Source organism: Amphibalanus amphitrite, unplaced genomic scaffold (genome assembly GCF_019059575.1).
Source record: "Amphibalanus amphitrite isolate SeventyFive unplaced genomic scaffold, NRLGWU_Aamphi_draft 000101F_arrow, whole genome shotgun sequence".
Taxonomy (NCBI): Eukaryota; Metazoa; Arthropoda; class Thecostraca; order Balanomorpha; family Balanidae; genus Amphibalanus; species Amphibalanus amphitrite.
In genome coordinates this window covers 87,789-100,000 of record NW_024881596.1, presented here as the reverse complement: position 1 = coordinate 100,000, position 12,212 = coordinate 87,789, and the positions used below count along the sequence as shown (strand labels likewise).

General features: G+C 48.7%; 1 protein-coding gene across 1 annotated transcript; it reads left to right on the top strand.

The window, feature by feature from the left end:
* Positions 1 to 9,882: 9,882 nt before the first annotated feature.
* Positions 9,883 to 10,836, top strand: LOC122380601 (galactoside alpha-(1,2)-fucosyltransferase 2-like). Its single transcript, XM_043363900.1, has one exon. It carries the CDS (start codon positions 9,883 to 9,885, stop codon positions 10,834 to 10,836), a length of 954 nt encoding a protein of 317 aa, XP_043219835.1.
* The last annotated feature ends 1,376 nt before the right edge of the window (positions 10,837 to 12,212 follow it).

The window sequence follows — 12,212 nt, the reverse complement described above, 5'->3', positions numbered from 1 at the left end:
CCTTTGGCTCGCTTTGTGTGTTCTGTGACGGCAAAAAATTGAATTAAAAATTTTACGTAATAAATTTTGAGTAGTTTTTGCCATAACTTTGCTAAAAATGGAGCTATCGAGTAACGAGTTTAAGTTTGGCATATCTAGAGCAGATAGTTCTATCACATCTATTCCGGTTTAATTTTGAAAGTTGTTGGTATTTTCGGGTGTTATACTTCTATAGTTTGGATGGTCAAAATCAATTTTTGTTTGGAAATAAGAGTGAGCAGTTTGGTAGCGCTGTTTATTTTAATCTTTTTTATCTTGAATATTTTTCGTTATCTTCAAAACTGTAAGCGTGACAGCTCTTCCCGCTAAACCTTTTATTGGGTCGAAAATGACAGAACATGGCATCCCTCTCACGTCATTTGTGACTAGCCTTTCATAAGAGCTCTGGAAAATTTTGGTCACAAGGTGTAAAAATGATGCCTGGAGGGGTCTTGAAAGTTTGGTGGCGATATTTGCTATACTTTAGGAGATATCGACTGAAAAGGAGAGGGGGCCGTTTCGCGCCGCCCTCCCCCTCAACGGGGCTTTCAGTTGCTGCTCTCACAGAACTCTTGGTTATATTACAACGTAGTTGAATTGCAAGTGGCAACTGGCAATATAAGCTTCCTGCACGCGCCGGACCAGAGTTTAAACATGCAGGCTTAATTTTAACATTTAACTTTTGAATTGTTAAACCGTTGAGCGTTTTAGAAGTTGTATGAACTGTTACTGTTCAGCTCCTTTTTTGGTCCATCACAGCGGGCTTGTATGTATGTCATTTGTCAACCAAAATCGAATTAAAAACTTTTTATTTGGTCTGGCTACCTCGCCAACTTCTTAACTGGATCGTTTAGTAGCTTTTGAGTGGGCACTGCCCACGTTGTCTGTCTAGCTTTTCGTGTCATAGACACTGTCTATGACACGAGAAGAGGCTGCTGACATCGTTTGTCGCGGTTGGATAATACCAATCCACGCCTCAGTGGCTGCTCGATCGCACCTTCCCTGGCCCACCTCTCCCACCATGCGAGACTTTGCCCGGCACAGCCGTCGCCTCAGTGCCTCGGGCGGTGACCCGTTCAAAGGGGCTCACAATTCGTATGGTGCCGTGGCTCTCAAACCAATACAGAACAGTGAAACGCAAAGGCTCACTTTCCATATAAGGCGAACGGCTGATTCTGGCGCCGGGGCTTCATTCATGCTAAGGCGCCCAATCACAGCGCCGCATTTCAGTTAGTGTCGGGCGCAAAAGCTACTATGCTCCGCCCCTCCATCACGTGACCCTGCCCTCACGTGGCCTCAGTCACGTGGTGTTTCCACTTCTTGGCGCATGGCGGCGCTAGTCTCGCAGGGGCGGTGGTAGCTTGCTCCCCCGCCGTCCGGGGGTGATGGGTAGCAACTGCTGGTGACTGTACCTAAGGCCCATGGGATTCAACCTCAAGAGGGAAAAACCGTCAAAACGGAATTTTTTAAGATAAAAAAAAAAACACTTCGACACGAGGTTCATGCGATATTTTCGTGAACAGCTCGTATTTGTTCGTACTTACATAAGTACCAGTAAAACGCCTTTCGGGCGAAGAACGAGCGAGCGAGATAGTGAGCACTGCACGCATGGGTGGAGAACCTGCCCCGGCCACCCCGGCCGTGGCCGGGGGGTAACTTTCAGCCGACCCCGGCGCGGCCGGGGTAACTTTTTCCACTTTTGTAAATCCTAAAAGCTGTCTCCATACGAAAAAACTGCCATCTATAAAAGCGTCTCTCATTATTCTTATCTACCTGGAAAAGTTATTGAAAATTTATTTATTATTTTCATTTTGGAGCTTCTATGTTTTTAAGTTTTTTCATCGCAGTGCCCGACATGTTTCATCATACAGAAGTAGGTAGGTAAATCATATTTCAGGTGCGAGCTCAAATCAATAAGAGGGTCAAAACGGTCAAATTTGACATTTTGTTTTGTGTGGGAAGTTTGCAACTTCCACGGAATAAGCTTTGCAAAGGGCATTAGCACGATCATCCAGCAAATTTGACCTGATGACCTGACCTAGCACTAGGTGACATGCGTCCGAAATTTTAAGGCGTGTTGCAAAATTGTTGTTACAATTCCGAAATCTTCCGCACCTGCGTGCAGCAGTTTTCCCTAAAAACGTACAAACGGCAGACATCCTAGGGGATTCTCCACTCGTGACTGCACGTGCGAAAGGGCGAGAGGGTTCTTCCATCGGGCTTGCGCAAAGCACCCTTCTAACCGGTCGCTAGCGGTGTACCAAATTTGAACGCAATCGGCCCAGCCATTCCTGAGATCTGGAGGCGGCATTCTGCACGTGCGCACGTGCAAACAGGGTCCAAACTGACTTTTGCAGGGCACCCTACTAACTGGTCCCCAACCGTGTACCAAATTTGAGCGCAATCGGCCCAGCCGTTCAGCGCCCCCTGCACGTGCGCACGTGCAGTAGCACCCTAACCGCAACACATGGGAATGCATTGCCTGGTGGGTGCCTACCTGTATGCCAAGTTTCAGCGAAATCGCCCCAGTAATTACCGAGTTATTAAAATGGGAACAAATTTGACACATCTAATTGTTGTATTTTGCACGTGCACTGGGGGTGACCCACATGCATCGATAGGATCCTATTTTTGGTAGAAGGGATGCTGCTACCCTACAAAAATTACCGCAAGTCAATCGCCCAAGCGGCTGCTGAGATATGAGCCTCTCAAAATAACTACTTTTGCAAAACAGCTTGAACACCCTTGACTTTTCACGTGGCACGTGCCACGACGGTCACTGAGGTGTATCAAAAGTAGTCAATTACGGGGTAGAAGGGATGGGGCTACCCAGCAAAAAAGACCGCAGGCCAATCGGTCCAGCGGTTGCTGAGATATAAGCCTCTCAAAAGCGTTACAGGCCGGGTCGGGCCGGGCCGCTCATACTGAGATTTTTCCGTTATATTGAAAAGACTCGCTTCGCTCGCTGCGCTCGCTCGCTCGTAATCACATTATTACGGAGCGAGCGAAGCGAGCGTAGTCTTTCCTTAGATTAACGGAAATTTCTTAACATGAGCGGCCGGCCGGCCGGCCGGCCAGCCGGCCGTGGTCACGGTTTTGCGACGCTTATATCTCAGCAACCACTTGACCGATTTACATGCGGTAATTTTTGTAGGGTAGCTTCATTCCTTCTACCAAGTATTGGACTATTCCCGATGCATGTGGGTGACCCCTTATGCACGTGCCACGTGCAAAACGAAGAGGTGTCACTTTTGTAATAGTTGCAATATCTCGGTAACTACTGGGCCGATTGCACTGAAAGTTGGCATGTAGGTAGGCACCCACTAGGCAATGCATATCCATGTGCCAGAGTTGGGGTGCTGCTGCACGTGCGCACGTGCAGGGGTCGATTCCAGATCTCGAGAACGGCTGGACCGATGGCGCCAAATTTGGTACATGGTTAGGGACCGATTAGTAGGATGCCGCGCAAAAGTCAGTTGGGATCCATTTTGCACGTGCGCACGTGCAGGGTGCCGCTTCCAGATCTCGAGAACGGCTGGGCCGATTGTGCTCAAATTTGGCACATCGCTCTAAAGACCGGTTAGTAGGGTGTCGTGCACAAGTCAGCTGGAGGTACCCCCTCGAAATTCGCACGTGCAAGGCTCACCCTCTCGCTCGCTCCGTTAGTCGCCCCAAAAGGCGTTAAGGCCTGGCTACACTACACTGTAAACTCATTTCAACAAACGTTTGTTACTTTTACAAGGAAAATTATTTAGCGCAAATCCCCGCACCCTTTGCCATGTCATCGAACGACCCTATTGTTTGTCATGGTAGTTGTTCTTACAACCCACTCACATGTAGTTCGTTGGACTAGCTACCAAAGTTTGCTTTGTCATTGTTGTGTGAACGACTGTGTTCCTAGTTATAATCAGGCGGTTACTAGGTAAAGACCTGCGCATGTTTGCATTTAACAGGGCTGAGCCGTGTACTTGTTAAGTCAAATCAATGCAAATCTTAGTTAGCATAGTAATGTCTACGTGCAGCAAACCTGTACTTGTAAGCAGTCTACTAGTCTCAGGCTTGTAACGTTTTACAACGACCTCCCTTGTATTCGTCAGTTTTCTCCACAAATCGCAGGTCGCCGCTCTGCAGTCTCATTATTACAGCAAAACAGCATTACTGAAAGTAGGTCATGTATTTAAAATGGTACATACACATTACATACACAATAGTGATGACACTGATGACCCAAGGGGCAAGGGCAATAACGCATGCAAAAAGGCAATGAGCGTCATCACTTACGAGTACACTGTAGAATCACACGTTTACATGCATTAGGTTTGAGTTAAGATAATCAACTTGGGTTCCCTGCCTCGCAATAACTGGCTTGGGGACTCGCAACATCGAGGAGTGCCTTGATTCTGAAATATGTTATTTTTAAGTCTGCGGAACACGAATTTTAAGGGGCAAACCCATTCGAATCTAAGGGGCATTCAAATTCATTAGCCCCTTGGAATTCAGGTGCTTTTTCATTTTTAGACTTCTTGAGATTCTGCAGCCGTTTGCTGTCTTCAGTGTAGCGACCCTTGCTTGCAATCTGGAGCTTTCGCTCCTGATGAAAGCCTGAAAGAAAGCATCGCTATATTATAGCATATGCAGAACAATATGGCCTGGAGCAGAACACATTGTGCTTACTTCCATATACAACACGCACTTATTCAGCAAATTTCTCTGATTCAATCTGCATTACTATCAGTTGAAAGACATACATTTCATTAAAAAATGACAAAAACGACCGAACACTGTTAACACCTACCATTTTCACGGAAGTGCGCAGGAGGCCACATCACTGCACGGCGGTTGGCGCGCAACTGAAACTTTCAAAATGAAACGGCCGGAAACGCTTTTGGCGCCACCTATATAACAAGTAACAGCTTTGTGTATGTTACTACTAACACGTCTAACTAGCGTAACTAAGTCCGTGTTGCAAAGGTGTCGCTGATACCTGCGACAAGGACATAGATTACATAAGTATGTATCAGTATTGTTGCAATGGTGTAGCTGGTTCTTTCGACAAGGATATAAATAACAAATCATAAGCAAATCTATGTTCCATATTACGAATAAGACCCTGGTAGTTTTCACAATAGCCTCCATAATCCTCGTCAATTTTATGAATGGTCGACTAGGTGCTGGGGCTGATACTTATATTTGCCCTGTTGATTCAACCAACTATGACAAGATATTCGTCGTTCGACATAACCTTTATTAGTATTTTTGACAAACGCTCGTCGTTGTACGACAACCCCTTGTCAAAATGAGTTTACAGTGTATGCGTTTTCTGCGTGCGTTTTTGCAGGTTTGCGTGTTTTGCGTAATATCGTTCTAGGAAAAAAAGCTATAAACAATACAATTTTTACTTTGGTTATATACAAAAGCTAATACAACTCTTATGTAACTAAAATTTAAGGTGAAAAACATCACAAAAACGGAATATCGTTCTTTTTCTAGAACGATATCACGCAAAACACGCAAACACGCAAAAAACGCACGAAGAAAACGCATAGTGTAGCCAGGCCTTTATACTGGTTCATAATTTGTTCAAAAAACTTATAAAAATGACCAAAGGTTAACCCTCGCCCTGGCAGGACATTTTTCATAACGCGGCTTGGCAGGGGAAGGGGTCGATGCGACCTCCCTCGCGATTGGCTCCTATGGCACCTAGAAATACCAAAGTTGGTAGGAAGGTGCTGGTGGCCCCCCGAAATTCTCTCCCCTCTGCAAATTTGGTGACTCTAGGTCAATATTTAGGGGGTTTTGGGGAGGTCAAAATGTAAAAAGTTCGAGGTGACTTTTTACATGACGTGACGACGTGACCATAGTTAGCCATAGCCCATAGACCATAGCCCATGACTTTTTTAAGTTAACGAAAAAAAAAAACACCACCGTGCTCAGCACGTCAAGGTGCCTCGAATGATATACTTTTTGCTTGCTTAAGTGTACTTTAAAGATTAAGCACAACTTAATACAACTTAAGTTTTAACCCGCGCACCGACGGGAGGCGGTTGACCGCTCCCCCCTCTAAAGTATTTCGCGTATAGTGCAAAAACCGCGGCGCTTAGCGCCGCAAAATTTGCTATAACTTTTCCCTTATCAATTTTACATATGGTGTACAAGTTTGAACCACCTACCTTTCAAGGTCAGGTCACCAGATCACTTCAAATGAGCCAACAGCCAAATGACGTTTTTGCCACTTTGTCACCGTGTCAGAGCTACAGTATATAGATGACGGGGGCCTTTAAAAGTCGCAGGATGTAACGAGGTCATTAGTAGCTACAATTTGCATATCTCGGAATTTTTCTGTCGAAGATCTAAGGTCAGGTCAATTGCTTGAACTCTCCATTATAAGTCAATGGTGAAAAATAAACTCCCTGTTTTTTTCACTATAACGCCTCGGAATGGGCCCATATACCATGCATGACTTCATATACATTATACAGTCACCCTTGACTACCTTAACCCTCGCCAGACCTATTGGTTTTCTACATACGCGCCGGCCGAGGGGGGGGGCGGGTACGACCCCCTGCCATGTTTTGCCATTTTCGACCGAAAAAAAAGACCTTCACAAGAAGAGCTGTCAGGCCTACAGCTTTGAAGATACAGAAAAATGATCAGGATATAAAAGGTGTAAAATTGACAGGGCTACAAAACTTTTATCTCGGATTTTTAAAATATTCGAGTTTTAACCCCTAAAAATCAAAAATGCAATTTTTTTGTTATATTAGCCAGAAAATCCAAAAAGTTTTTTGAGTTTCGAAAAAACGGAATATATGTGATAGAACCTATCGTCTTCTATCTACATACCAAATTTCAGATCGATATCTCTTTTTTTGGCCAAGTTACAGCAAAAAAAAAACTGTTCAAAAATGATGACGTCAAATTTTCAAACTCATTTTTTTTTTTGGCAAATCTAGACCACGTAGGGCAAAACAAAGACCACCATTGAACTCCCCGTGACGAGCTGCATCGAATCGATAACAATTTTATGCAAAAATATCAACTTTGAAATTTGACCCAATATGACCTGACCTTGACCTGACCTTCGCCAAAACGTGACCTTAGCTGGCCCCAGAGGCTGCCTGACCCACATAATCGCATTTGTCATGTAAAATGGACCATAAAACATGTATCACACGACACTTTCATATTGTGACCCCTCAGTGACCTGACCTCTGTGACCTGACCTGGTATCAGTGACCTCAGATAGCGAAGTATTTGTTTGACGAACAATGTACCATCGATGGTTTTCAATAACCTACCAATTTACTCGATTTCAATAACCTACCAATTTACTCGATTTCACAACACATTTCTTTAAATGCCTGTGAGCGGTGAAAATCCGACCTTTGACCTGACCTGTGACGTCATCAGTTTGACCTAGGTCATTGAAATTTGGTCACAAGGTAGTTTCCGGGTGGGGCTATCGAACGCCGTTTGAATGTTGAAAATCGGCCGGTAAATTTCCGAGATCTTAGGGGGGCCGAAACGCCCCCCCCACTACGGGTGGTAGGGTCCACCGGTAGCCCTACGGGGCGCGGGTTAAAATGGTGAGGTCACGAAAATGACCTGACCTCATATGACCTTTACGAAAAATCCGAGATGAACAAGTTGTGAGACTCGTAATGGATACTAGATCCTGCAAGTTTCATTTCCCTGTGAAAGCTCCTCTGGCAGTGAGGGCGTTGCGAAGTTGCGACATCTGAAGACCGTGCAGAGATTCACTTATAACGTCATAGGTCAGTGACCTGACCTGACCCGAAAATGCGGTTGGTGTAAAAAATCTGGCTTGCATCAAAGGTCAGGTATGCCAAGTTTCAGCTCTCTATCGCCATCGTGTTCGGAGCTATCGCGAAAAAACCCTATGGGGGGGGGGGGGGCAGCACCCGCCCACCCCCCTCGGCCGGCGAGGGTTAACCCGCGCACCGACGGGGGTCTGCGCCAACAATTCGCACCGACGGGGGGGGGGGGTGGATGACCGCCCCCCCCCCTGAGATCTCGAGAACGAAGCAAGATAGCGACAAGCGGTAAACGGCATCGAATACGCACGGACAAGGTCTACAATTTTTACAAAGGTCATTTTCAGGTCAGGTCAAAGATGACGTCACAGGGGTCGAAAAAGTCAAAATGGCGGCGCTAGATATGGAGAGGGGTTTTCCCGAATAACTTTCGAAGTAGTCAAGGTAGGAACAAACTAAGGGCAGCATCGTGATCCTCTTGTCAATCCGCATCGAATGATATGTATGTTGACCTCGAAAGGTCAAGGTCAAAAGTTGACCTTAGATCACGTGACCTCGAGGTCATCATGTATATCATTCGATGCGTCTTGACGCGCTGAACACAATGAGACCATCCGCGCGGCTGTATCTTATTCCTGTACGGAGTTATTGGCAAAAAAACCTTTGGTGACCTTTGATGACGTCACATGACCTTACAGCTGCCCAACAGCAAAACAGACCTCAAGGTAGTGAAGGTTGATCGTATATGAATTCATGTATGGTATATGGGGCCATTCCGACCCGTTTTAGTGGTAAAAACAGGGAGTTGATTTTTCCCCATTGACTTATAATGGGGAGGTCGCGAAATTGACCTGACCTTAGGTCACCGACATCAAAATTCCGAGATATACAAATTGTAGCTACTAATGACCTAATAACATCCTGCGACTTTCAAAGGCCTCCGACATCTACTGTAGCTCTGGCACGGTGACAAAGTTGCAAAAAAGTGACTTGAGGTTGGGTCATTCAAAGTGACCTGGTGACCTGACCTTAAAAGTTAGGAGGTTTAAACTTGCACACCATGTGTAAAATTGATGAGGGAATAGTCATACCAAATTTCGCGGCGCTACGCGCCGCGGTTTTTCCGCTATTTGCGAAAAACCTCAGGGGGCGGATATCCGCCCCCCGTCGGTGCGCGGGTTAAGGCCTTTTTTGCTCTTGGGCAGCTGTAAGGTCATGTGACGTCATCAAGGGTCACCAAAGTTTTTTGCTAATAACTCCTCACAGGAACAAGATACTCGTACAGCCACGCAGATGGTCTCATCGTGTTCAGCTCGTCATGGTGCATCGAATGATATAGGTATATGATGACCTTGAGGTCAAGTGACTTGAGCTCAAACTTTGACCTTGACCTTTCGAGGTCAACACATATAAGATTCGATGCGGATTGACAAGAGGATCACGATGGTGCCATTAGTTTGTTCCTAGCTTGGCTACTTCGAAAGTTATTTGAGGAAAACTCCCCCCCCCTACAGCGGGCGATCATCCGCCCCCCCCCCCCCTCCTGTCGTCGGCGCGAAGTTGGCGCGGACCTTCGTCTGTGCGAGGGTTAATTAGGGGCGTTTCACCAGAGCCCACCCACCTCGGCCTGGACGTATGAAGAAAATCGATAAATACCGCGATGGCTAAATATTCATATGGGTCGTGAGCATGACAACGACACACGGAGAGGAGCAAACAGACAACCCTACAAGCTGTTGGGGGCTTGGTCGTGTCTGGCCCCATTCTTACTGCAGTGGTCCTTTGTGTTACTGGCGTGAGCGGTTGCGGTACCGTAAGCTCTGTAAGTTCCAATAAGTTCAGTGAGTTGTAATGAGCTCTGGCCTCAGCTTGTGAAGAGAGTGTGGAGTTATGGTCTGAACGCATTGGTACAGTGATAGTGGTTAGTGAGCAGTGACAAGAGTGGTGGCCAATGTTACATTCGCAGTGTCTGGTTTCGTCTTCCCTAGGTATGCTAGATAAGACATATAGGACAGCTATGAACGTAAATGGTGCCGCTGTCATGTGGCCTACTTGGCGACGTATTCGCTACACCGTGCTCTGCCTGACCATGGTGGGAGTCTGTCTGGTCTTGTGGACGTCCGCAGCGCCGGACCCCAGCCGCCCACCAGAGCCCGGCTGTCCCCAGGGTCGTTTTGTCACCATCAACGCCGGTGGTCGACTGGGAAACAAGCTGTGCCAGTACTGCTCGCTGTGGGCGCTACAGCGTGACTCGGCAGCTGACCGACCCGCCTGGATCCTCCCCGAGATGGAGCGTTCGCTCGGGTCGCTATTCGCCGGCCTCCAGCTGCCCACGCTGCCCGCACGCTGCCTGGAACGGCATCATGTGCCGTGGTACGACCCGATCCTGCACCCCTGGAGCAGCGCGGCATTCTGGCAGGTGTCTTACTTCCAGTACGTGAAGACCGGCGGCGGACCGCCGCATCGCCCCCTGCTGCTGCTCAACAACCCGTGCGACATGATGCACTTTGATCAGCACCGTACGGAGCTGCTGGAGCAGCTGCGTCTCCGGCCGGAGGTCCGGGACGAGGCGCAGCGCCGGCTCCGGCTTCACACGGACGTCCAGTGTCGCCGCCCGCCCGGCTGCACGTTCATCGGCGTCCACGTGCGGCGCACCGACTACGCCAATCAGGTGCATCTCATGTACGACGGCAAGCTGGTGGGTGAGGCTTACCTGATGCGGGCACTGCAGCTCTGCCGGAGCCGCTACCGACGGCCCGTCTTCGTCGTCTGCAGCGACGACCTGGCCTGGGTGCGGCAGCGGCTGCGAGGGCCCGACATTGTGATCGCCGGCTCCAGCGGTGACGGCTCGGCCGGCCGCGACATGGCGCTGCTGGCCCAGTGTAACCACACTGTGGTAACGCACGGCACCTACGGCTACATGTCGGCCTACCTGGCGCAGGGCGACGTGCTGGCGCCCACCGGCTTCGGGCGGCGAGACGCCTTCCTCGCCGAGGCTATGACGAACAGGGGCCTCAACATAACGGCTGTGCAGGCGTTTTAAGGAGATATTATCCCCTCAGTCACCCAACCTGAACCCCGTCGAGTCGACTAAAGCATCTAGAGCGTATTGCGTCCACAAGACCAGGATAGGGAGTGTCCCATCCCAATCTGGAGGCCCTGAAGGCGCGTATCGTGAAGAGGTGGGAGACGAAGGACCCCGCCAACATCATCAAGACATGCGAGTCTTTCCGCCTCCGTTTGCAGAAGGTCATCGCCTCTGAGGAGGGTTATGTCGAGCATGAGGGAACTGAAAGTATTTGGTTTATTGTTGCAAACCAGTAGGTATTTGGTGCTAGTGTTGATAATATTCGTTCCGATTACATGCGTTTGTCGAAACACAGAAATCTGCCAAAACTTTTTGCGCACCCTGTATATACCTAAGAAAATAACCCTCGCCAGGCCAGGGCCTTTTTCATAACGCGGACGGCCGTACGGCCCCTCCCCCCTCCCCCTGGCGATATGGCACTTAGGGCAGTGAACAAACATCGTTCTCGTAAGGATCATAAATAAGGTGGGGGAGAAGGTAGGTAATAAAAAACGCTCTACCCTGGTGACATCTACTGACATGGCAGCGAATCAGAGTAGAAGTGCTCGGACACCAACGCTGATAGGAGCCTCCTCCGAAATTAGCGCACCCAAAGCGTGCATTCGGCATCCCGATAACAAAGGCGTCGGAACGGGGAGGGCACCGGGGCACCGTGTCCCCCTTTGATTTGGGCATTTTAGCATAAGCCCTATGGGCGTTGCATGCAAAGAATGGGACCAAAAGTCGGCAGTGCCCCCCCCCCCTTAATTGAAGGTGTGTCTACTGCCTGATAATCAGGAATAATTTTCCGGGATTACCGGGCTCATTCGGTGTTTTAGGATGACACCGTGCACAACGGACATGACAACGAATAAAAGAGCCATTACTGAAGCGAGTGTTGAGTTTGCATATGTTTTCGCGCAATTAATCTATTTTGTAACAAGCGGTCGTAACGGTTCGCCGCGTGCGTGTCGCCGCCCGGCCGCGGTAGCGCCGGCGCGCCGGCGGGCCGTGCGGCACAGTATGTTTGCGGGCGCGGTGCTCGGGCGCGCGGTGATTGGCGGTCGCTCACATGTCACGTGACCCGCAGTGACCTCCGGTCTGTCCGGGAGGAGCGGGCCACTCGTGTCTCAGTATTCGTCTGGACCGGGTCGGTCTCAATGCGCGCTAGCCTCTGGAGTGGCACTGCACGGCTCTCCTGGCTGTAGCGCTTGTGGCCGCCGAGTGTAGGAAACGGACTTGGCGGTCCTTTCCTGAGCCTCACTCGGACAAAATTAACGCCTAACCCTCTTTGGCACCCAAATCCTGACGGGGCATTATATGATACAGATCAGACGTGTGTCTTTGATACC